This window comes from Rhinolophus sinicus, linkage group LG15 (assembly GCF_036562045.2).
Source record: "Rhinolophus sinicus isolate RSC01 linkage group LG15, ASM3656204v1, whole genome shotgun sequence".
Lineage (NCBI taxonomy): Eukaryota > Metazoa > Chordata > Mammalia > Chiroptera > Rhinolophidae > Rhinolophus > Rhinolophus sinicus.
In genome coordinates, this window is record NC_133764.1 from 38,291,758 (window position 1) to 38,316,808 (window position 25,051).

The 25,051-nt window shown below is 57.2% G+C and overlaps 1 protein-coding gene across 1 annotated transcript in view; it reads right to left on the minus strand.

Annotated features, from left to right (window-relative positions):
* Positions 1-25,051, minus strand: part of DNAH17 (dynein axonemal heavy chain 17) — a 99,657-nt gene that overhangs the window by 11,223 nt on the left and 63,383 nt on the right. Inside the window, exons 50-71 of the mRNA XM_074320771.1 lie at positions 24,759-24,850; positions 23,459-23,620; positions 22,773-22,937; positions 22,381-22,572; positions 19,133-19,399; positions 17,869-18,030; positions 16,006-16,239; positions 15,266-15,430; positions 13,576-13,671; positions 13,198-13,415; positions 11,086-11,293; positions 10,664-10,779; positions 8,977-9,169; positions 8,450-8,685; positions 7,645-7,767; positions 6,045-6,249; positions 5,286-5,450; positions 4,932-5,072; positions 4,603-4,773; positions 4,161-4,283; positions 3,379-3,572; positions 184-332 (exon numbers count right to left, since the gene is read on the minus strand). Of these exons, the coding sequence (XP_074176872.1) occupies positions 184-332; positions 3,379-3,572; positions 4,161-4,283; positions 4,603-4,773; positions 4,932-5,072; positions 5,286-5,450; positions 6,045-6,249; positions 7,645-7,767; positions 8,450-8,685; positions 8,977-9,169; positions 10,664-10,779; positions 11,086-11,293; positions 13,198-13,415; positions 13,576-13,671; positions 15,266-15,430; positions 16,006-16,239; positions 17,869-18,030; positions 19,133-19,399; positions 22,381-22,572; positions 22,773-22,937; positions 23,459-23,620; positions 24,759-24,850 (3,777 nt within the window). The remainder of the gene's footprint in view (positions 1-183; positions 333-3,378; positions 3,573-4,160; positions 4,284-4,602; positions 4,774-4,931; positions 5,073-5,285; positions 5,451-6,044; positions 6,250-7,644; positions 7,768-8,449; positions 8,686-8,976; positions 9,170-10,663; positions 10,780-11,085; positions 11,294-13,197; positions 13,416-13,575; positions 13,672-15,265; positions 15,431-16,005; positions 16,240-17,868; positions 18,031-19,132; positions 19,400-22,380; positions 22,573-22,772; positions 22,938-23,458; positions 23,621-24,758; positions 24,851-25,051) is intronic.

The window sequence follows — 25,051 nt, forward strand, 5'->3', positions numbered from 1 at the left end:
CTGCCCTCCACGGCGGCCACACCAGCGACGCACCAGGGCTCCGGTTTCCCCACGTCCTCCCAACGCTTGTCATTTTCTGCGTCTTTGGTAATAACCATCCCGAGGGGTGTGACGTGTCATCTCACTGGGGTTTGGGCCGGTGTTTGCTGGTGACTAAGGCCCTCGCTGGCTGGCCACACTTACCTAGGGCTTCCACGTCTTTCAGGGGGTCGACCCCTGGGGACAGAATGAAGAAGATCGGCGTGGAGGGGCTGCTCTCCTCGTAGGACTTGGAGAACTCCACGCTCCGGCCCTCCACGAACTTGCTGCCCATCTTCTCCTCCACGAAGTTCCTGAGGAGATGCGCCTGGTCAGACCCCAGGGCTCGGGGGTGCAGGGCTTGGGGTGCAGTGGGCATGACCGGGGAAAGGGCCGTTTTCTGGTGGATTTCCTTAAGCAGAGAAAGGTCTCAGGCCAGAAAACAGTCTGCAGGGGCTTTCCTTGTGCAGTGTGGGGTGTGGAGGGGTCCGTTCTTGCTCCCCGGGGCCCTGCAGCACGTGTGCGCAGATGAGAGACAGCTCTGCGAGCTGACCTGACGCTGCCTGTTTTCAAAGGCGCACAGGGTCAGCAGGCAGGGAGCAGCACCGTGCCGCCGGGCGGCCATGCCTCAGTGCCAGGTGGCTCCTGGACCCTGGGAGCCCTCCGTGCTCCCAAGAAAGGGCTCAGTTTGTAGCCATTTCCTGTTTCCCACACATTTCCTTGTCTGCTGTCCAGACAAGGGCAGCAAGAAGGAGCAGAACGTTGACGGGTTTCTGCGTCCTGGTGACGTTCCGATTGAGGGGTTTCAGGAGGGAGGAAGCTGGTCTCACAGCAGTTTTCTTCAAGGACCACAGAACATGGATCATCAGAAAACACAGGGGAAAAATGACTCGACATAAACAGCTCCATTTACATAAGCACCTCTCTGTCCCAAGCCACAGACTCTTTCTAGCTCGACCCCGTAAGCCCCGGGGTCAGTCGAGGCCCCTCTTATGGGAAATCCAGTGTTGTATGGCGAGACCTTTGGAGCTCAGCTGTCTGTCCGTCTCCCGTGATCACAGGCAGCTGAGCTTACTATATTCTGAGTGAAGCATAGGAGGTGAAATTAGCACCATTGTAATGTCCAGCCCAGTCTTTGAACGACTGACAACGGCAGCATCCCCAGGGCGAGCGTGCTCATGCCCAAGCAGGTGGCTATCTGCGTGCTCTGTGCTCTGAGCACCTTGGAGGCCCTTCAGGTGCCCCTGTTCACTTAGAGGCCTCTCACACCCTCCCGCTCCTCCCCCGGGGGCTGCGGGCTGGTGCCGGGTGGGCCTTCCCGCCCCCCTGGGACTTCCTGGGGCACCTTTGTCTATGTTCAGCCCCTGCTCTGGCTTCTGTAGTTTCCTGAACTCATGCTGCCTATGGGGTGGGGGTGCGGTGGGGGCGCTCCTCCTGAAAGCCTGCCACTGAACTCCATTCTGGCTTTTGGATCCTTGTCGGGAAGGACTTCCAGAATGTCCCGAGTCCTTCCCTGCCCTGGGCAGGATGTCACTAAATCAGTGCTCTTAGTCACCAGGCCACCTGGCCACTCTGTGTGGATGAAGTAATGGTGCAGAATGGCATGCGCCTGCATTCAGGGGGCCCCACCACTCCCGGATCTGTGTCCTCGCACAGGAGCGCCGGAGCCAGCTCCCAGCAGCCCGCAGGAAACCCTGGCAGCCTGCAATCAGCGCCGTGGCAGTGTGGACACCACACCAAGTGGGCAGTGATCAAACTGCGGCTTGTTTGAGATGGCGTGCCAACTCCCACCCCACCTTGTGGGAGTTACTCCCCTCCCTGGGCGTGTGACGCTGCCGCAGTGACAGTGCCTGCCTCCGGGGCTGTTGGAGGCTGTGAGTTCAGTGGGTGAAGCTCTGCGTGGTGCCTGATGTTGGCCATTACCACTGGCGGTCGATTTGGACTTTCTCACTTTGAGGCTACACTCCCCTTACACAATAAGGGAGGCACAGCAGCTTTCCTCAGCCTTACAGAGGGCACAGCTTGGTCGGGGTGACCCTAACCTGGCGTTAGGGTCACCCCCACCCCTGCTGAGGGCACCGGTGCTCATGCAGCCGACACTCACTTCCTTCTTCAGGTCACTGACGTGCTTTCACGTGTATTAACTCAGGTGGTTCTGAAACCTGAGTTAAAAATCCTGGACACCCAAACTCCCTCCCCTCCCCAGGCAGGTGGTGTTCCTGCTGTGGGGTCCGGCACCCTTGGCCTTGGACTTTCCCAGACTGTGTCCCACCTTCTTCCAGCGCTGAATCCAGCACCGGGCCTGACCTCTCCCTGGCCCAGCCTGATGGTGATGCCTGCATTTCTTGTTTTGTCCCACCCCCTCCTCCGCAACCCCTCCTGTTCCTTTTCCTCTTTAGTCCAAGGGAAACCAAGCCAAACAGAAACATCTGTGAATTACCACGGGGTGTGAGCCAGGCCTCTGCTTCGCCAGAGGGGCATTTTGTTAGGGACATGGGTATCTTCTGGGAAATCTGGCTGTTTGCAGGCTAGTAGGACAGATGAAAAACAAAGGGTGCCACAAGTGACCCACATCCCCTGGGAGAATGGGCCCTGGGCTTATGTCATTGTCACTCCCTCCTCCTTCCTGTGACAGTTCTGTCCCCCTCAGTTGGTGGGTGGTGTGTCAGGAGGAGCCAAATTCTCTCCACTGGAGAGGAGGGATGGGAGGTTACAAATGTCTGCCCCGGGGACTCAGTGCAGATGTGACATGAGGCAGCCCCTCGGAAATGACAGGCCCAACGGGGGAGTCACAGGAATGGGGAGCTGAAAGGACGTGACGATGACTTTCCTGATTGCGGAGGGGCTTCAGGTCCAGTGAAATTGTTCAAGAAATCAGAACAGTTTTCTGAAAATGAGCCAAGTGTCAGAGAGAAAAGACGTACTTCGATGTGGCCATTGTGGCCGCGAGTCCGCGGATGCTGACGGCTTTGCCATGGCTCTCCCCCCACAACACCCTAAAGGACGGTCTGTGGCCACGGACGTCAGCAGTGCCCACACTTCTTTTCTTTAATCTCAGGGGGCTCATGTGCAGGGTCTGTTTTCCCATCACTTATCCCTGGGCACCCTCCTCGCTCGGGATAGAGGAGGCCAGGCGTCCCACTGACCACCTTCTGAGACCCCGAGAGCTCGGGAGAACTCAGAAGCGCTATCGGCGGACGGACGGAGTGGCTGCTGCCTCTGTCCCCAAGGAACCACAAGGGCCAACTCCTCTCTGGGACCACGGTCCCTTCTGGGCAATGGGCAGTAGAGTGGAGGGTTGAAATGGACCAGAGCCCCATAGAGCGGCGCCTGCCCCGGGCCCCGGAGGTGGCCACTCACTTGACGGCGTAGGTCATGCGATCGGGCCTCATGCACCTCACCATACACAGCTTCTGCAGGGCCGTCTTGTTTTTCCACTCCTTTGGGAAGATTTCCTTTTCTGGGGCTTCTGACTCCACAAGCTTTTTCCACCGCTTGGCGGATCCTTCAATGTCGCTATCCAGGTTTTTGAACTCATCCATCTCCGAGAGAGCCTGGGGGCAGTTGACCCTCCAGCTCACCCTCTTTCCAGCAACTGCCCTCCCAGCTATTCCCGAGGAGGAGCCCGGGGCTCTAGGAAAAGAATGAGCCTCTGTGCAAACCAGAGAGAGCAGCAGGAACCTGGGAGGGGGCCTCTAATCCAGGGACTGACTCAGCCGCTTCTCCTGAGGGTTCTGGAACGGGCCAGCCTCACCTCAGGGGACGACCTTCCTCAGATGGTTGTGAGCCGAGACACTGAGGGTCCCTGAGTGTGTGTGCCCAGAAATCTGAGGAATTCCCGTGACACTGCCCTTGCCTGGAAACTGGAGGTGGGGGAGCGGTGGAAGGGCGACCCCTGGACACACCCTGGGGCCTGCGTGGCTCAGCTGGCCGCATGCAGGGAAGGACACGAGGCCCAAGGAGCATTGCTGTATTCGGTTAGGAACGCAGAGCTCCCAGGAGCGGGCAGGCAGCTGCTGCTCACAGCCCTACCTCTGGGCTTCCCGCCTTTACTCCATGTCACAGCCAGTGGGCGGTGCCTTGTGAACCTCCCCAGTGGGAGCAGCAGGGAGAGGGGACAGTGCTCACGTCTGAACACCCACCTTGACGCCGCCCCACCCCTGAGGCTGCAGGAAGTCCACGGGCGACACGAGCCCGGCCTTGAAAGGGAACCGCAGGAGGAAGTCCAGCTCGCTGGGATTCAGCTCTTTCTTCATGGACAGGACCTGAGGGGATGGGGCTGCTTAGTGCCGTCACCCCCTCGTCCCTTTGGGTTGGGGGAAAACTCTGTCATCACCTTGTTTTTTGTGGTAAAACACACAGAACATAAAACTGAGCATTTTAGCCCTTTTAAGCATAACATCCAGTGGCATTTAATGCCTTCACGATGTTGTACCATCGCCACCACTATCTAGATCTAGAACTTTCTCATCCCCAAAGGGAAGCCCGTCTCATCAGCAATCACTCCCATCCTGCCAAGCCCCCAGGGGGCCCTGATGCTGCTGGCACACGGACCCCCCTTTGAGCAGTGAGGCCAGGCCCTACCTGAAACGCCACTTGTGCCAGGAAAATGAGCTTGTCCCGCTCGAAGAGCCCGCGGGCCGTGTACATGTAGATGGAATAGGTGATCTCATCCGTCAGGTTCATCACTCGCTGTTTGACCTCCTCGGCGGGGGCCGTCTTCTGGATGGCTTTCTCGAAGACCACGTTGAAGGCCTAGAAAGGGGCCACGGAGCGCACGGATGCTTGCAGGTCTGGGCTCTGAGGCCACTCCATGCTGCCGGCAGTGGGCTCGGAACCCCCCCTCCAGGCGGGTGCCCCGGCGCCCCCCACCTCCCGTCTGCCCTCCGAGGGTGGCCTGGGTGCGGCCGCACCTTGAGGGAGAACTGGTAGATGGGGTTAATCTTATTGAGGTCGTTCAAAATGAAATACAGCAGGGACGCCCTCTCCGCAGCTGGCCGGTAGTTCTCTCTTGCCTCATTGATTTTAAGCTCTGTGATTTTTGCCTCTTGCACCTCAAAACAAACAAAATGGGCTTGAGTGAAACCAGCAGGTGGACAATGCAGGTGAGCAGATGGGCCCCACCCGCCTGTCCCAAGCTCTTGGCGCTCTTGGAAGCCGTCCTGGGGGGCTTTCGGCAGGTGACTGGGACACTGGGGCCACCCGTGCCCCTTCTCAGCCCAGCTGCCAACCCCGTGTGCTCTGGCAGGGACCCCGGGACAGCTGACCTTATCCTCAATTTCATTGGCTGTGTGTTTGGTGGTCTCCAGGTTCTCGACTAGGGTGGTGTCCCCCAGGAAGTTCCCGGATGCGGCCGACAGCCGGGCCAGCAGGGAGTCCTCCAGCTCTTTCAGAACAATCTTAAACTCGTTCTGGGACTTGGTGAGGCTCGCCTGCGGGAGGGGCAGACGTGGGGAGGGAAGCCAGCCATACGTGGCTCTCCTGCACCCCTGGTGCTCGAGACCTCTGTCCAGCTCAGCTGGGGCCAGACCCCAACAGGAGAAATGCGATGAGCCTGAGAGAAAGCCGGCAGGACCGGGGGCCCCAGCCGGGCAGTGGCCGTGCCCCGGCCTCTGCGGCTGCCTGGCATTGGCCACCACGTGGCAAGGCCTCAGGGACCATGGGGGAAGCGTGGGGCCTGGGACACCTCTGGCCCACGGTGTGGCTAAGACAACACAAAGGACGCGACGGGCACACGGGCCGGCAGCAAAGACCATGCTTGTGGGACAGCACTTTGGTGCTTTAGGACTGTCTGGGCACCGCTGTGACTCCTGGGATTTCCCTGGATCCGTCCTTTGATTTAGAATTACATTTGGGGGGCGGCTGGGGAAGACGGGTGACTCGTGTTGTGCAAAATACGATGCAGTGTGACAAGCTGAGCTGCCTTCTGACAGGAGCCGAGGGCCAGGGAACCTCACGCTGCCCTGCCCCGACTGTCCCTGAGCTGGCCGGCCCTGCACCCCTGCGGCCACCGATGGGCCCCATACCTTCAGCTGCTCTAGATCCGGGCGCTCTTTGGCCACCACAGCGGCCAGGAGCTGGTCCTCGAGGCCATCCCGGGTGACCAGGAAGTTGATGAGGGTGCACTGGGCCTGCATCTCGGGCTTGTAGTGGGGGTTGAATTGCTTGGTGTGCAGGATGAGGCGGAATGTGGGGTGGTACTCGACCTCCTTGTCCCCGATCTTAATGAACCTGGCGGGAGGTCGGGGGTGGGGTGAGAGCTGCGCCCGGACACCAGTGACAGCACCACACACACAAGCCGCCTTCCACAGCAGCTTGGTGGCCGGCCCAGTCTGAGCGGCCGCCTTGAACCCTGCCCTGCTCACCAGGAAGGGACTGCGACTTTCCTTGCTTAGCCCCCCTCTCTGGCCGGTGAACCCTTCTGCAAGGTTCTCCTGCTCAGTCTCAGGCTGGTTTGCTCTCATCTCTACAGCAGCGTTTACTCAGCGTGGGCTGCAAGTTATCCCCACAGGATCCCCAACAGAAATTCTCGGTCTGGGCTCTGCCCTAAAGCCGTTGCTGTCAGAAAGACACCTGCTTCCCGATTCAGAACACCTGCACGTTCCCAAAGCTCCCAGGGCCTCGAGCCAGGTCTGCAGACCCACGGAGGGGCTGCTTCTCTCTGGCTCCGGCTCTGCTCTACCCTCTTTCTGGTCAAGCTCACCCTGTGGGGCCTCTGTCTAACCACTCCATGGGCATCACCACCCCTGCCAGGCCCTTCTCAGAGTCTCGACCTCAGCGTATTTACTGCCACCTTTGCTCTGGGCTTCTGCACGCACCCCTGCATTTAGAGGTGGCTCGCATCAACTCTGACTTTACACTTTGTATGTTGATTTAACAGTTTGTATTCGAAAGGTAAAGTCTAAGCTCAATGCATCAACCAATGAGTGGAGAAAGAACTGTCTCCACACAACAGAATGTGACTCAGCCATAACCGTGACTGAGGCACAGACACCCGCTAAACACGGATGAACCACGTACACATGATGCTGTGTGAAAGAAGCCAGGACACAAAAGGTCTCGTATCGTACGTGTCCATTGACACGAAGTGTCCAGCAAATCCACAGACACAGAGAGCAGATTGGAGGTTGCCAGGCGCTGGAGGCAAGTGGGGAGGGGAGTGACTGCTCCCTGCTACGGGGTTTCCTTCTGGGGCGATGAAAAAGTTCTGGAACTAGAGAGGTGCTGGTCGACAACGTTGTGCACGAGCCAAATGCCACTGACCTGTTCACTTTAAAGTAGTTACGTGTATGTTATATGAATCTCACTTGAATTAAAGAGAAAACAGTACAGGCTCAAGATTTGCAAAATGCACACAAATAGAAAGAAAAACGTGACCATAAGGCTCCCCACCTGGAGGTCATCGCTAAGATGGTGCAGCGATTCGGAGGGGATGTGGCCCCATGACATCCAGCCTCCCCGCTGGGAGCGGGGGGCTCCTTCACACCTGGCGGCATTTTGTTGAAGTCCCTGCTGCCCACCAGGAGAGCAAAGGGAGTTCCTGGCCCTCTCTCCCCCCACGTGGCCAAACCTCTCCACCGAGGGGTTCACGTGGGTTAGACGGCAGAGATGGAGATGGCAACTCACTTTCCCTTTTTAATCGTGTTCCTGCCCAGGAGAGGGTCCAGAACGGGGTCCACGGTTTCGCCAATGTTCTCGATAAGCAAGGTGTCCCCTTCTGAGATGGCCTGCTCGATGCTGTCCAGGTAGCTGGGGGCACAGCATGGGTGACATTGAATGACTGGGGACCTGGTGACGGCACAATCGTGTGCCCCCGGAGGCAGCCCTCAGAGTGAGAACGTGCCATGAGGTGGCCGAGGGGCCAGCAGCACATGCCCCTCTGAAACGCGTCCCTCCCCGAGGGGAGCTAGAGGCCACTGTGTGATCACCCCTCTGCGATCACAGGAGTGGAGGTGAAAATGGAGCCGCATGTGGCTGCAAACGCGTATGGCGGCACACGTTTTCACACCTGCATCTCACCCGACCTCCCCAGCTCCCCGGGGATGGCAGGCAGGATGGCCTTTGTTATGGCCGTTTTCCTCATCTGTGATGAGGAAATAAACCACACGAGGGACGAGAGATGAGAAAATGACCAGCCTGCAGCCTCTTGGTCAGCGAATGGCCAGGTCCGACTCATCCCAGGCCGGGAGCCTTGGTCAGGACCGCGGGTAATGAGGCAGCGAGGAGAAGAGCCCCAAGTTTAATTCTGTGCTCTTGGCGCTGTTCCCCAGGGCCAGGTATTAAAAAATAAATCTACGTGTGGGCCACCATTTGTACTTAAAGATCCGTCCATCATTTAACACGTATGTCCCGCCTAAGGTGCGTTTCCTGGCACAGCCAGCGGCTGCCTTCGGAGCCCCTCACGCCCCGCAGTGTGGTCACCATCAGGCACCTCTTCTGTCCCAGGCGGATGGCTTTCAGATCAGTCTTGTACTTGTTTTTGATCCACTTGATTCCTTGCAGCTGGGCGTCCACGATGAGGGGCCAGCGTTCGGTGTGGCACAGGATGGTGGCGTTCTCAGTGGACATGCGGTCACTGGGGAGTCCCTGGTTGTTCCAAGTGGCCACATCGGCGTCGTCAGTCAGCAGCCTCAAGGGGTCCAGACCTTCCGTGATGGGGATGGGGACCTGCCGAGGAAGTGCTCTTTCTTAGAAGGGGTGACGTGGCCTTACTGCTTTATGGAAAACGTCCCCCCAAATAACAGGTGGATCTGTAGTAGATGGTGGGCGGGCCGGGCCACCTGCGAGAAGACAGCCATTCACGTGGCCCTGACTAGCCAGCGGGATGTCAGCGCTGGCCACACTGGGCCACAGTCCCGACCCTGCATGGCTGGAGCGTCCGGCTCAGCAGCGAAGGTGAGACTTGGCTGGGCCCGCCCGGTGGTACACCTGGCGTTTCCTAAGTGGTACACCTCTTACCTTCAGTTGTTTTATATAAGGGATCCAAGACTTCTCCATCAGCTCGTTTCGGTATTTCTTGGTGAAATAGCCCACGTAGGAGACGAAGGCAGAAATCAGCAGGACGTCCCCGCACAAGGTGACCCCCTGGCTCTTGTAGTTCTCCACCGATTCAGCCCAGCGGACGTTTTCCGACGCCAGTCCTCCCACGAGCCTAACACGGGCACACGAGCAGAGTCAGCGGGGATCAGAGGAGAGAGCCAGCATCGCGTGGGGGAGCGGCTCGGCCTACACGAGCAAGGGAGGCACGGCCACCGTTAATTCCCGCAAGACCTGGGCTTCTGAGGCCTTACTTCAGTCAGAAGTTCAACAGTGAACATGCTTTTGGGGGAAAAGTGCTGAAAGGAAGCAAAACTAATGCTTTCTGGGAAACTGCTCTCGCCACCCCCGGCCACCTGCTGAGGCCATGGCTGCACTGACACTGTCTGCCATGTCACCGCACGTCCGGGCGGCTGCCAGACACCACTGTGCCCAGGCTTCGGCTAGTGGGAGGTCGGGGTGGTGGCCACGGTGGCCACAGGACAGCACGTGGAGCGGGGACTCCAGGGTGTCCCTTGTGCTTCTCAGGTCATCGGCTCGAGCATGGGTCCCCAACCCTCAGCAGCATGTGGCAAGTGTTGACGTAAATTTGTTCAAAGTACAGGTTCCCTGATTAGCCCTACTGTGGCCTGTCTTTGGTGTCAGCCAAGCAGCCCTACTTCCCAGCGACTCTGGGCAGGTGCGGTCAAGTGCCTCAAACCCACAGCAAGGGTGAGGTCCACACTCATCTGGGGGCCAGTCTCAAGCAGCCTGGGGATCTCCCGGGGCCCCCACGTCATGCTGACAATGACCACCTAGTGGCCGCCAGCCCCCTGGGGATGAGAAATCCCCGGAAGCTGTGCCCTAGAATGGACTCCATCGGCTGGACTCCATCAGCAGGGCGCCTCGTACTCACTGTTGAAAACATGAAAGGCAAGCTGTAAAGCCGCGGGTCCAGTAGGGCGGCCCCTAGCCACTGGCTGGTCTGAATTGAGGCGTGCCGTGAACACACGCAAGGGCTCAGAGTGAAAACAAGTGTGTAACATCTCTCAGGTTCATTCTTACGTGATCAGAGGATGAAATGTCAGATTTGGGGTTAAATAAAATATATTATCGAAATCAATTTTGTCTGTTGCTTTGTACTGTGTTAAGGTGGCAGCTAGAACAGTGCAAATGACAGATGTTGCTTGTGTCCTGTTCCCATGGGACAGCGCTGCTCTGGGGTCCCCTTGCGTTATGTACACTAAAGCCTGGGAGCCTGTCCCAGCACCATGAGATGGGTGGCAGTGGGTCACAGCGGAATTCTGCCCGCGTGGGCCTCTGTGGACACAGAGTCCCAGGCAGGTCGGGGTCATTTGGGATTCTGCACCGCGAGAGGTCGTGTTTCCTGAAGGTCACTGGATGCAGGAGGCCCACCATGAAGGTGTGACCGGCTCCGGTCGGTGGGGCTCGGCTCACTAATCAGACATGATGCTTACTTATCCTGTGACTTCCTGCTCAGAAAGTGAAAGGCTGGGACACTGCCCCCTCCACGGGGCTTAGTCCTCCTCCTGCAAAGGCCGTGCTGTGGGCTTGTCCCTTTTGGGGGTGTACAGGCAGGAGGGGTGGGCCGGGCAGTGGCGTGAGCTACCTGTTGGCCAGCGAGATCACCCTGTTGGTGGCATCGGCCTCCTGTTGGCACTTGATTTTCTCAGCTGTTGCCTTTTCAAATGCAGATGTTAGGTTGCTCAGGTTGGCATTGAGTTCCTGGAGAAACAAGGTGGAAAGAACCTGGAATGGAGCTACGCTGGCTTTCCCAGCCACGTCCTGTGACGCTGGGCAGGGAACAGGGCTTCCCATAAGGGCCAGGGGTGCCAGAGCACGAGGGCCGCGGACGCAAAGTGGCCTCCCCGAGTGACCGGTCCCCGCATCTGCTTACGTACGCTCTCCCTCCAGTTGCTGAATAATTCACGGCAGCGGGCGTGCCAACCCCTTTTAAGCAGAGGTATTGACCGGCAGCCGGGGCAAGTGGCTTTAGCATTGGCCGGGGGCCGCGAGCGAGCGAGCACTTACGGCAACCTTGTTCTTGATCCGGGAGAGCTTCTCCTGAGCCTCTGCCAGCTCTGCATTGGCCTCCTCCAGGGCCTGCCTCTTGGGGGCCACATCGCAGTAGACCTCGTAGAAGCGGACTATGTTGATGCACCAGGAGCACAGGCCCGCGGCGGCCGTGGACTTGGAGCGGATGAACTCGGGGTCGAATGTCGGGTTGCCTTGGTAGGGCCTGGGGAGGGGACAGGCACTGGCGTGGGTCCCACGGGACTGGATGCAGGTCTCCTACCACCTGATCACAGGGAGGGGAGCAGGGGAGTTGTTGACTTTTCTTTCTTTCCTTTTTTTTTTATTTTTTAATCAGATTGATTTCAGAAAGAAGAAGGGAAAACATGAAACAGAATTCTGGCCTCTGGAGGAGAGGGCTGTGGGGGCATGGACAGCAGTGAGTCGAGGTGTACGTCCCGGATGCAGCAAGGAGGCCAGCGCTTTTATCCTCTCTGTTCGTGGTGCTTTCTATAGCTGGTCTCATTGTCATTCGTCAAGGACTCCACTCATGGGTGACAAAACTAGGGTTCACAGGGGGTCAGCCACGTGCCCAAAGCAACACCGACGGGAAGTGGTAGAACAGGTGCCATGTGTCAGCTTCCCAAAGGTTAGCTCCTGGAGCCGGCTCCTGCCGTGTGGGTGCCATCGCCTCATCTTACTCTGGGGAAAATGGCCCGGAGAGGCTGAGTATCTCTCCCAAGGTGACACAGCTCGGAAGGGGCAGCTCTGGGATTCACAGAGAACCAGGCAGCCCCAGAGCACCCCCTCCCCCTGGGAGGCTTCTGCTTCCCTAGTGAGGTGCCCAGGTTTCCAGGGTTGTCAGTGAGGCTATGGCTCTCAGGCTGAGGCTTAAAAGACACGACTATGCGGGAGTTACTTTATGAGAGATACTAGGAAAAATGCCGAAAGGTGCAGTTTAGACTCTAGAAACTACTGTTTTTTAAAATAGCACCAACGTCCTTAAGCATAACAAACGGAACTATCTGTGGAAAGAATTCTGAATGGATAATTCAAAATATGATTGACAGGTGATTTGAATTTCGGCCGGGAACGCAGCCTGCCGTCTCCTCCCTCTGGTTTATTTCATGCTTTTTGAGGCTCATATGGAGGTAGGCTTGTCTTTCACACCCACACCAGACAGTGTGGGGTGGTGGCCGCACAGAAGTTTGCTGGGTGACGAGGAAAAGACATTCATCGTGGCGTTTTTTATGATGGCAAAAAGGGAGACAGCCTAACTCCTTCACAGTGCAGGAGCAGTGAAATGAATTACGATTCAGCTGTTGCAAGACTATATATACAACAGCTAAAAATGAAGCTGATGAAGTATTTTAATAACACATGGGAAAGTATTTCCCCCCAACAGTGTTGAGTGAAAAATGAAAGCAGAATAAATAACTGCATATATACAGTATTATTTCAACTCTAGAAAAAAGACAGAAAGGAAATATCCCAAATGTTGATAGTGGCCGCTCCCTGGTGGTGAGCCGGTAAAGGTTTTCTTGTCTTTTTTAAACTATTCTTTATCCAATATTTTTCAATTGTCCAGCTCTCTTCCTCAACAAATGGGAGCTTGGAGCTGTTGGGGGGGGTGTCTCACCTGGGGTCGTGGGGTCATGGGGGTGTGACTCTTTCTCAGTCAGGGTCAGGTGGACTCTGAACTTGGGTTGGCAAGGGCTGTCCAGGCAGGTGCCACATGAGACATAAATGGTGGGTCTGGAGTGCTTACAAGGGGAGTAGCTCATGAACGCTAGCGTGTTGGAATTTATGGGTAAAACCTGGAAGTCCGTCCCATACACCCTTCTCAGTCCCCTCTGCCCCGAAGGTGACACAGCCAACCCAGTTGAGTGTGTCCCTTCAGACAGAGTGCATTTCCAGGTGCAGCTGGCTGGCCCAGGCTGCCACCCGCTATCTGGGGGGCTCCACCTTGCTCCTCAAACCCAAGACCCTGCCCCACCCCCGGCAAGCACAGGCTTCCGTTGGGGCTGGCGGGAGAAGATTCCACAGCCACGCAGCTCCTGGACTCTACAGGCCCCAACAGGACCAAGACCCAAACGGCAGCGCACGCGGCGTGGCCGAGCCCTGACTCACTTAAAGGCTTTCAGGCAGCTCTCGGGGATGTGCTCCTTGTCAAACTTTTTCAAGGAGTCCAGGAAGGTGTCCACTTTGCCCATCATGATTTTCGCAGCCTTCCAGCTCTTGTCCTTGGGGATCTTGCCCCCAGGCGCGGTCAGAATCATCACGGCGGCTGTGACGTTGACCACGGCATCCGGCGGGGACCCGAAAGACTTCAGCTCTGTCAGGTTGTTCTGCAAACGACAAGCAGGACAGACCTGCAAGGAGGGCCTGGAGGCCCCCAGTGACAACCCCAGGGAAGCTGCCGTGAGCGTGCCACCGCTTGAACTGACGGCCACGGGGTTTCCTCTCCACTCGGGCTGGGTCCCCATTTCTTTCTTTTTCATCCCTTACCTTATTCAGAGTGTCAAGAGCTTCCTGTGCGGCCAGCAGGGCAGGCTCTGCCTTGGCCAGGTCTGTCTCGCAAGCCTTTTGTTTCTCAGTGACATTCTGGAAGGAAACCAGAGAGGAAAGATCAATGCGGCTGGTCCATCTGGGGGTGTAGAGGGAGCCCTGGGCCCCCCTTCACGCTCACTGGGTCACCAGTCCCTGCCAGGAGCCTGCCTCCTTTGTCCCTGGCCCCTCAGCACTCAGGTCACAGTGAGCCTGCAGTGGCAGACTTGGGGCTCATGAATGTGAACTGTTCCTTCCACTGGCTCCAGCTTCCAGGCAGGAGGGGAACTTGGGGCCACGCAGACGAGCCCTGGCTGTGAGGCTTTGTTGCCTCTTGGAATATTTCAGAGGCACAGCTCATCCTTCCCCTCAAGACAGTGAGAGCATCTTCAGTCATGCACACACTCATTGATTCATGCACCCGTTCATTCATTCGTGCATGTGCTCACTCATTCATCCCCGCGTTCATTCAGTCACGTGTGCATTCACTCACTCTGTATCAGGAAGAGTCCCTCTGGGCCTTTGAGTGCCAAGCAGAGGGACCAGTGGAAGCTTGATGACCATCACTAAGAGCATCTGGGTGATAACAGAGAGCAAAGGAAGAGACCATAACGGCTGGCGCTTTACAGGGCACCGAGGAGGAAGGACAGTAGGAGAGGGTCTCTCCGAGTCCTGTCCCAGCCAGGACAAGTGACCTCCTGGCGACTCCTGTTCTGCACCTGCTTTAGGGACGAGTGCATGACTGAGGGAACGGGGCATGGAAGGCACTGACGGGCCGCTGTAGCCTTCCCCCACGGAGCACTTGGGGGCCATTTCTAGATGCAGGCGTTAGAGAGAGGCGCACGCCCAGACGTTGGGCAGAGGTCACAGAGCTCAGGGTGCAGGTCCTGGCTTATTCAGGGTCTGGCTGGGAGCCAGACTACGTCACGGGCTGGTTTTGTGTCCTCGGCACACTGCCTACCACGCCGAGCCTCAGTTTCCTCACCTGCCTGAGAGGGCTGAGGTCATGCAGGTCATAGTGAGAAGTGGAGTGGAGCTCCAGACTACCCCATAGGGCCCCTCCCCTGGCTCCAGCTCCGCCCCTGCTCCTGTCGGCCTTGGAAGGAGGCCGTCATGCCATCCTTGTTCTCCATCTCAGGAGATGGCTGACAATTTCTGGGACACTCTTCATTTAAACACTCATGCAGACATGTGACTGATGGCACAAAAGCATGCAGGGAGGGGTGACGAAAAATCAAACCAACAGTGACAAGGCCCTTCAGTGAGGACGCTACCCTGCCAGTGACATGGGAACCTCTGGGGGCTCTCGGGGCAGCAGGTCTGAGGCCCAAGGCTCCAGTGCAGTGTCCCCAAACCTCAGCGTGCTCAGGCATTGCCCGCACCTTGTCAGCGTCCGCACAGCGGTTCCTGGGCCTGAGAACCTGCATTTCTTACCAGCTCCCGGAGACGCTGCCACCACAGCCAGGAATCGGACTCTGAGGCATGTGTCTTCCGGGGTGCATTTCTCTAAAGGACAGCCCCCTTCTGACCCTGGGGCCCTGTGCTTGGGAGACCTGCCCCCCCCAGGGAGTCCTGCTGGTTTGGGCCCCCTTGGGGGAGGCCCAGCTGAGCAGCCGTCAGTGGCTCTCCTGAAGCCGTGCCTGTCTCCTACCTTGTTGATGACCTCCACCTTCACCTCTTCCTCATCGGCAATGGCCTTCTCCTTGCTGACCTTTTCCGTTTCCACACCCACCACGTGGATCAACTTATCTGCATTCTCGTTCTTCTGCTTGAGCTCAATCTCCTGAATTGCCAGCTTGGCTTTTAAATCATCCACCTGGGGAACAGGCACAGGGGGTGGCTTGAGCTGCCCAGTGCTGTCCAGCGTTGCCTGTGGCCGGGGCCAGCCAGCCTGGCTCCGGTTCAGCGGGGTTTCGCTACAGACGGGGTTCGGGCTCAGGCCCCCTTGGGGGCAGAAGGACTGTGCCGTCCCCCACCTGCACCTGCGTGTCCCTCGGCGGGTCACGCCTCAGGCAGGAAAGCGGTGGCTGTTTACCGGGCTCCCTCAGATGCCAATAGTGGGCAGTAAAAACAAAAGCCGAGGCTACACCTCGGAGGGACTTAAAGCCAGCAGAAATCTTGAAATTCAATATGGCGTGAAACAAAGCATGGCGGGAGCCTTTCCATCTGGGCACAGCGTGAAGTGCATTTTGGAACGGACGCATTTTGACGGGTGCCCCATTCAACGTGGGCCTATGTAAAGCACCCAATGTAGTGTGAGCATTACGACCACATTTTTTACATCAAACCTACATGCTCTCTCTGGTTTCAGAGTGGAAGTTCCCCAGGGCAGGTAACCGTGTTCATCTCACTTCCTCTTGGAACCTGGGTCCGGGCCCCTGTCCTTCCTACCTGAGAAGCCGTGCTCTGCAGTTTCATCAGCCCGTTTTCTAGCCTTTCGATTTTGGCAACCAGCTCCATCCGCTTCTTGGCCAGCAGGTTCTGGTAGAGCTTGATCTGCTCCAGGAAGGTTTTGGGCGTGGTGTAGTTGAAGCGCCGCTCGGTGGCCAAGTATACCTTGGACATCTCGTTCACTGTTGTGTGCACATAGGCCATGAAGAGGCTGATGGAGTCCTTGAACTCCGGCTATGAAGACAAGATGGGCCGTTCGTGCCCTGTTCCCTGACGGGCATGGCGTTGTTCCTGCAGGGGGCCCTGGCCTCCCTCTCGGAGGGGCCCAGGGGAGAGGAGGCTGCTGGCCAGCAAGGTGGGGCTTTCCTCCCTTGCCAGGGACTCTGGATGAGCTGCAGCCCCTCTTTCAACCTCAGCGGTTCAATCATCAAATGAGGCTCCACACAGCAACACCGGCCGGGGCTGCCGTGAACACTGGGGGTAGCGCGCCGCCGAGGGCGTCGCTCCGTGCGGGGACACAGCTCATTATGGTTACTCTCTCTCTGGGTCACACACACTCACTCACACTCACACACCTGCAAACTGGGCAAGGCGCAGGGCCTGACGACGTGTTTGAATAACCCAGTCATTTGGCAAGCACTTAGTGTGCGTTTTCTGTGCTGGGTCTGGGGGTTTTAGTCAGTCCTTTGCCAGCCTCCTCTGTGCCCCATCCATGCCAGGGTTACGTCGCCCCCCACCTGGGCCCGCCCCACTTCCCCAAAGACAGGCGCTGGGAGCTTTGCCCCAGGACCTGTCCAAGTGATGTTAATTTTAATTCAGGTTCATTTGGAAACGCGTTCATCCACCACCACACGCTTCTCCAGCATTTACTCCGCTGCCCTCGCTGGTGCCAGCGGTGGGTGGGGGCATTTCCCGCTCCTAGGAAGCCTATCTTAGGGGCTAGAAACCCACATCTACGTTTCACTAGGGGCATAGACGGAACGTCGGTCGTAACTGCAGTCCATCCTGAAAGTGAACGCTCCAAAGATGAACAGGGGAATTGACCCATCTTTAGAAACTAGGGGAGAACTTAATCTCAGGTTTATGTTATCCTACCATAACTGAATATGCGTTAGAAATCAATGAGACATGAAAACTAAGTGTGACTTATCCTGGGGCTGCGGCTCGTCCCTTGCCCGGGCCAGGTCAGAACGCACAGACCACTGCCAGGCCGGCAGTTAGCTCAACAATGACCTTGGGCACCATCTTGCAATATAAGAAAGACACCACAAAAGGAAAAAAAGGGGACTTTTCTTATCCTCTTTTCGCCAGGGGTACTAGTCACACCCTCTAAGAAGGGCAGGTCAAGGAGAGCAGAGGCAAGCGGAAAAAGTGTGCACCCCGCGTGCACTTATCACAGTAAATCCAGGCTCTCCGACCAGCTCCAGCCAGGGACTGCGTGAGGTCCGAGCTGCCCAGTCTGCTGGCACACGGGTGTCGGCCCTCCTGCACCGGCCTGGTGGGGTGTGGCCACATGGGCCAGGGACCCTGAGCTGCTTCAAACGACTTTCCCTGGCACAGTAACACAAGGCCCACACACCGCCAACAGTGGCACGCCTTTGTTTATAATTTTGTTCACCGGGAATTTTTTAGCAGTAATATCGTTTTCTCAAAATATTGCATTAAAATATCACTGATCTGAATTACGGAGGTTTTTGGTGCCCCTTAAATTTTGTGCCCAAGGCGAGTGCCTCACGTGCCACACCCTAATCCCAGCCCTGGAGGCAGATGGTGGGGGATCCCTCCCCACGGTGTGGCGGATGCTTCCGGCTCTGTGAGCGCTGGCACAGAGGGCGGCAGCGGAAGCCGGGCCCAGTGCCTCACCTGAACCCCCTCAGTTTCCTGTAGGAAGCGGGCGCTGACGGACACCAGGGCCTCCTCCGGCCACTCATGGAACCAGTCGATGGCCGTGCAGTTGACCACAGCAGGGAATTTTCTTGCCCGCACACGCAGGACGGAGCCCACGGGGGAGAAACACAGAATCACCTGGATGCAGGACACAGAGGAACCGTCCAAGGGGGCCGGCAGTGCCGAGGGCAAATCATGCCACTTTGTAGAAAGCTCGTTTACAGGGAAAAGCACTCTGCGTGGTCTCAGCTCCGCCTGTCGAGAGCACGTTCCCGCTTCCGGGTCCGTGGTGTGACCACTACACCGCAACGGACGACCACTCCACTGACTTTACAACTCTCGCCAGTGATGTCGGGGTGCAGGGGTCACCCCAAGCCCTCCTGAAGTGACCCCGCCCAGGGGGGGACGAAAAAGGCTGGATGAAGGATGGAGTGGGGGGATGGGCCTCCATGCTGGGCAGATGAGGCCCGAGAACAGGAAGGGCCTCAATCCTTTGAGCAGGTCTGGTACCCAGGGACACAGAGCCTCCTCCAGGCCCCCACGGGTGGTGGCTGATCCCCAGACAGGCTGGACTCCCTAGGACCCCAGCTGCAGAGGGTTCTACAGACACGTCCCTTCTGCTGGACTGGGGACCTCCCGCTCACGGCGGCCTCAGCCTCCCGGCCCCTCCCTGTGGCGTCCCTTCTTCCCCAGGCGTAGGGGCTGGCTCACTGGAAGTGGTTGTTGCACTGAAGGGCTAGGCGGGGCACTGAGAAGGGAGTCAGGCGAGGGAGCACCTGCCGGGGCCCCTCTAGTCCCCCACTGACATCCACTGATTGGACTGTAACCACGGGGGAGACAAAGAGGAAACTGGCTTTATAAATTGCACCAAGCAGGAAAAATGAGAGCCAGCTGGTGCCTAGCGGAGCTGTGGGGTTGGACCCTCACAGGGTCAGCACCACGGGGCTGCTCATGAGAGGCAGAGAAGTGTAACAGAGTAGCTCAGCCTCCTTCCCCTCAGCGGGAATTCTGAAGGTCAAGGTGTACTTAGCTTTTTACACTTGCTGAGTGTGTGTGTGTGTGTGTAAAACACTTTTTGGGGCCACAAGACACCTCTAACACCCCACGTCCATCCGGCTGCCCCACCGTCCTCTCCTAATGGATTTCCTTACCCTGGGAGGGAACAGCCCCCACCTGAACACAGAGTAAAGAGCTGGACCCTAGCAGGCCCCGGGGTCCCCCCTGGAAATGGAGACCCTACCTTAAGCTGCCTGCGCACTTTCTCAATGAAGAATTTCCAGCACATTTCCCGAGTGTCAGTCAAGCCGAGGGACTTCACGTGCGGGCGCATGGAGGAGATGATGTTCTCCACGTCGTCATCCCCAAACAGCCCCGGGATCTCCCCTGAGGCCAGCAGGTCGTTGATCAGCACCAGGAACTGCTCCTCGGCCACCTGGGAGTCTGTCATCAGGAACACGGACGGGACGTTCTTCACCGCCGCCTTTACGTACTGAGCGCCCAGGTCAATCTGCACCCAAGGAGCACACGCTGAGCGTCGTGGCCGAGACGGTGCTCGTCCAGAGGCGTCCCCACCCACCAGGCAGGGACACCTGCAGAGCAGCCCTGGGTGGGCAGCACCCCATCACAGCAGCACTGTTCACGACGGCCCAAAGTGGGAGCACCTCCGGTCCACGGACAGACGTGTGGATAAAGAGTGGCCAACCCACACGGTGAAATGTCATTCAGCCCGGAAACGGAAGGAAGTTCTGACACATGGATGAACCTTGGAGACATTGTGTGGAGGGCAATAAGCCAGACACAAAAGGACAACTACTGTGTGATTCCGCTTATAGGAGGTCCCTAGAGAACCAAAGTCAGAGAGACAGGAAGTAGCAGGGTGGGTGCCAGGGGCTGGGGGAGGGGAAGGGGAGTGAGTGTGTAATGGGGACAGTTTCAGTTTGGGAAGACGAGGACGTTCTGGAGATAGTGGTGGAGATGGCTGCAGGACAGTGTGACTGTACAGAACACACCGAGCTGTACAGTGTGAATGGTAAATGGTGTGCTACGTAGGTTTCACCACACACACACAAAAGGGGAAGAAAACCCTTAAATGGAGACCCTGAGGGAGGCCCCAGATACGTGACACACAGGCTTAGACTGGGAAACTGGGCACTGGAAATAAGGAGTAGTCCTCACAGCGCCCCCTGTGAGTTACACGTAAGGTAACCCTCTGTCACTAGTAGGATTTAGAGATAACCGACAAAGTCATCGCACGGCTCTTCTGAAAGAACAACAGAAGAGAATGGCAAAAAGGGAACAGCATGTTACGGAGCAGTATAAATAGCGTGCTATTTTTGAAAAGTACTCCAATTTACACTTGTAAATGGTGAATATACATTAAAAATGTCTGTCAATGTCACCTTCGTGTGAATTTTCAGGGTTTTGGTGACTTGCTTATCTGTAATGTCTAATTTCTCTATTAGACCTATGGGCCTCTGTAAAATCATTTAAAAGGCTTTAAAAATCCCCACTGTAGGCGTCCCGAGTGGCTCACTTCTGCCCTCAGGAAGTGAGCCCACTTCTCTGCGTTCAGAGAAAAAACGTCGCCAAGGTCCCTTAGTTGGAGTTGACTGGCATGTTAATGGATCAAAAGCAAGCCTCAAATTCCATATTTTTGACAAGGGAAAAAAAAAATCAAAGGGAAGTCCCCAGCGCGGAGAGCAGAGGCCACAGGTGGGATTCGAGCCGTGGCCGTGCCCCTGGATCCGCTCAGCCTGGGCTCGAGCCTGTCTTCTTGTTTTGCAGCCGTTTCTGTGCAGGCTGCTGGCGGAGGCTGGCAGGGCCAGCCAGCATTAGTGACCTGTATCTAACTTCAGGGCCTGGCTGTAGGCATGGGCCCGCAGTCACCCCTCAGGAGCAGGAAGGACAGCGGCTGCTTCCAGGTTGCAGTGAGAAGGCAGGTCTGGCAGGTCCCGGAGAACGGCTGAGGGTTCTTCCCCCCTGCACCCTCTCCCAAGGGAGAAGCTGCCAAGCCCCACCAAGTTCAGACTTCGAACCCTGTTAGACTGGCTCAGGCACGGGCTCCCGCTTGGAGAGAGCGAGGCTGGTCGCTGCCGGGTCCCGGTCAGAGTGGCTGATTGTGGACAGGCCGGTGGCCCATGAAGGCCCAGGAGCGGAGACGAGTGGCCCTGCTGTGCACTGGCCCTTCCTTCAGTCCTGGCCGCTGATCCTCTCTGGAGACGGCGGCGTTTGCTGCACCTTCTCCTGCCGCCCCTTCTGCGGCTCCTGCTCTCTGCTCTCCCCTCACGCCCCAGGAGGGTCTGCTATGGCCACGACCTCATCTGTGTTCTGTCCTGCCCAGAAGCTCGGCGGCCTCGACCTGGGGCCGACCCCACCGTCTGGAAGCTCAGCCCTCTCTGGCCTTCCCGGTCACAGCTTCCCACGGAGGCACTTCCTCCGTCCCTGCTGACCAGGACTGTGCCGTGGCCTCCATCCTGCCCACTCCGGAGGTTCTGCGCTGCCCCAGGCGGTTTATTCTCTCTGCATGGTCTCCTCCACTCCCACCCTCTTAGGCCGGGGGCCCTGTCCCGAGACCTCCACCTCCCGCCTTTTTCTGCACGTCCCACCGTGCATGTGCAGTTCCACATGGGCCACTTCCTCCCAGTGTCGCCTAAGTCCTCAGACACCCTCATCTGTGAAGCAGCATCCATTTTCTTGGTTTTTCCCGGCACTTGTGTCTTGGCTGCCCCGTTCTCCTCCTTCCTCATTTCCTCTCTGGTTGGAGGCACCATCGTGCTCATACTCGCCCCAGTGCAAACGCCATGTCAGCCCTGGAAGCTCGGCTCCTGCCAGGTCCCTTGCCCGCTCACCACCGGGACCAAGGGCCTTGATGATGACCCACGCAGCCCCGCACCGAGGAGAGAGAGATGCGCCTGTGTGACGTGCTCAGGAGAACTTCAGTTCTGGTCGGAGGCGCCTCGATGCTTTGTTCTGGACGAATTGTGTTTGACTAGCACGCAGCTCTCCAATCGAGCAAGGTTTGCAGGAAAGGGAATCAATAAAAAGCCTCGGCAGATGTCTTGGGGACGGGAGACCAGCTTATGCTAACGTTTGTTTCATTAATTCAAAGAGCGGCCACCAGAGTCCCGAGCGTGTGGTTGGACGCCTAGCAACGGTTCTGAGTCATCGACTCTGCAGACTTGGGAGGACGGCAGAGACAAAACGTGACCGGGGCAACAAGCACATCCCCTCACGGCTGTTCTGGCTGGTAACTTCACAGAGTCCAGTCTACTGGGTCGAGGCCCACACTTCCTACCACCTTCATCACTGGCCAAAATGTCTCCTGGCCTTTACTGTCTAAGATGCAGACCCCGCTGGTGGCAGTCAGAGCCTCTGGGCTGGACACGGGGGGTGTGGGGGTGTGGGTGTGGGGGTGGTGGTGGGGGGGGAGGAGTTTTCCCCGCTACCGCCAGCCCCCCAAGGCGGGCTTTTTGAAAAGCCGCATCTCACCTTGAGGTCCGGGACCCCGTAGCCCTTCCTGAGGGTGATCTGGAACACTTCCAGGGAGCTGATGAAGGCGGCCAGGCGTGACAGGCTCTGCTTGCCGCTGCCACCCACGCCCACTAACAGGGCGTTCCCACGGGGGGACTCGAGGATGCGGTTGATCCTGCAGACGTGCGACACCGCGTCCTCAAACAGCACCTGCACGGGCCAGACTCGCATTAGCATCTCACTGCGCGCGTGTGGGCTGGCCTTCCATGGCATGGAGCCCCATCTGTCCCCCGGTAGCACTTGCCGCAAGTCATGCAGCCCCGGAATGCCATCAGGCGTTTATGATGAGACTGGCGAGGGGGCCCACGTCCCGGCCCCTTGCCCGTGCTGTCAGCTCGAGCCCCACTCACCAAGCTCATGACCGCGTTGACTTCATTGTAACTGTCTAGGGCGTCCACTAGGATCTTGTTTAGGTGAGCCACGTCGGTGACCGGCAGGTATTTGGCATCACCGATCCCTTGAGCAAAGTGGCAGAAGATCTTGGGTTTGGCAAATAAGAGCTCGTCACCGAGGTCCTGCAGACGAGAGATAAGCCATGTGTGTGGTTTGCCCCGGGACACACCGTGCACACACATCAGTACCAGCAGCCCTGGCACCTGCCATGGTGCTTCAGGAGGCCAGGCCAAGTCTCCAGGGGCCCAGGGCACTGCTGTCAGGGGCCCTGCAGACGGCGGGGCCATGCGCCCGGTGGGATGGTCTGAACCCCATCATGTAAGGAATAAACTAATAGTCCAAAGAAACTGACCCCCCAAGAAAACCCAGGACACAACAGCAGCGCGCATGGACCCATGCAGGGACTTTGGCCACCCCACGTGGGGGGACGGAGGTCATCATATCCCGATCCACCGAGGGGCCCGTTACTTCCACTCAGACGTACACCCGCGTGACAGAGTTGTCTTGTGGGACCCAACGCGGTGGTCCCCCCCTTCCCCACCGAGGGCATTTCCAGGAGGGTTGGGGTCATCATCGGTCCCAGACACTCTGCCCGCCTGGAGAGTTTCTGGGCTCAGCAGAGAGGCCTGGTGGCTTGACGTACGTCAAAGAATTTCTTGGTGGAAGCGACGGTGACTCTGCTCAGTGTTTCTTGGTCTTTCTCCTCAACCATTTTGTCGCCGTACACTCTTTCAGCTTCATGTAGCCAGAGGCGCACAAGGTCAAGCGGGGTTTTCAGGATCTCTGCCGTGGAGAATAAGATCCCCTGTCCCAGACACAGGAGGGTCAGTGTCTTCAGCTGTGTCATGAGGCAGGCCCAGTGCTGTGTGCAGGTGAAACCGCAAAGTCGTCACTTCCCGGGGAGTGAGCCATTTAGCTGCTCGTGCGATGTCCACTCTGGGCCTAGGAAGCCACCGATTGCCAAGTCCATGCAAATCCTAGAGGCTGGAGGGTGTGTCTGTGCCCGGACGGATGTGGGGAAATTTTCCTCACAAGGCAAGGTAAAGGCTTCATCCTCTAGTGGGGTGGATGGTGGAGAAGGGACAAGAGAGGCTAGTCGTCGAGGAAACAGACTATCGACAGCCACTGCGCAGTGGGTTACGCATGTGGGCTCTGCAGCCAGCCTGCCTGGGTCCAGTCCTGGCTCAGCCGTTTACTAACAAAGTGACCTGGGCAAGTTCTACAGGTGCTTACTGAAGGTCTACTATTTTCCAGGCCCTCTTCTGGGCTCTGGGAACACAGTGACAAAAGGCAGACTCTGCCTTCGTGGAGTTAGCATTCCAGTAGGGGATGCAGGCACAAAAGATAACAAGGTAATTACGCATTGTGATGTGCTCTGAGTGACCTAAACAGGGGCAGTAAGGTGAGTGTGTGGGGAGCAGGGGGGTCTCTTGAGGGCATGACATTTGAGTTGACACTTGAAGTAGGAGGAGATGGCATGAGTTAATGTTCCTGAGCCTTAGACACCCTTAGATGTATGAGCATGTGATTAATACATGTTGTTTGGAGGAGAAAATGGGGGTGTAAGTGGCCAATCCTAGTGCCTGGCTCAGATTAAACAGTCAATAAGTAAGAGGAAACATTGTTACTCTCTTTGTCACCACCATTACCATCCTCATCCTCATCACTATCACCATCATTGTCACCATCACGATCACCATTATTATAATTGTCACTATCGCCTCCATCATCATCGTCACCATCGATTATCATCATCATTATCACTGTCATCATTATCATCACCACCACCACCATCCATCGTCACCGTCACCGTCACCATCACCACCACCACCACCATCACTGTCACCAGTGCACAGGTCATTTCTCCCCTGAGAGCAGCAGAGGAGGAGAGCACCTATGTGCCAGGGACTTGCCATAGGTGCCACAGAGCTAAAGGGCAGTACCTGGAAGATATTGGAGAGGTCCCTGAGGTTGAAGACGTAATGAAACTTGATGGCCGTGGGAAGAAATGTTGCTGTGACTTTCTGATGCAGGGCTGTTACAGGAAAAAGACATCGATTCTTGTGTACTTAATGGCCTCAGGAAGTGCACTGCTCACGCTAGAGTTTCTAAAGCAAATGGACTATGAGCTGGTGACAACGTAAGTAAGGAAACTGCACAGCTGCACTGGGAGGAAGTTTGCTGCCCTGGTGACGTGTAAATCATTTCTGTTACTGAATTTCCCCTCTGTTGCCTC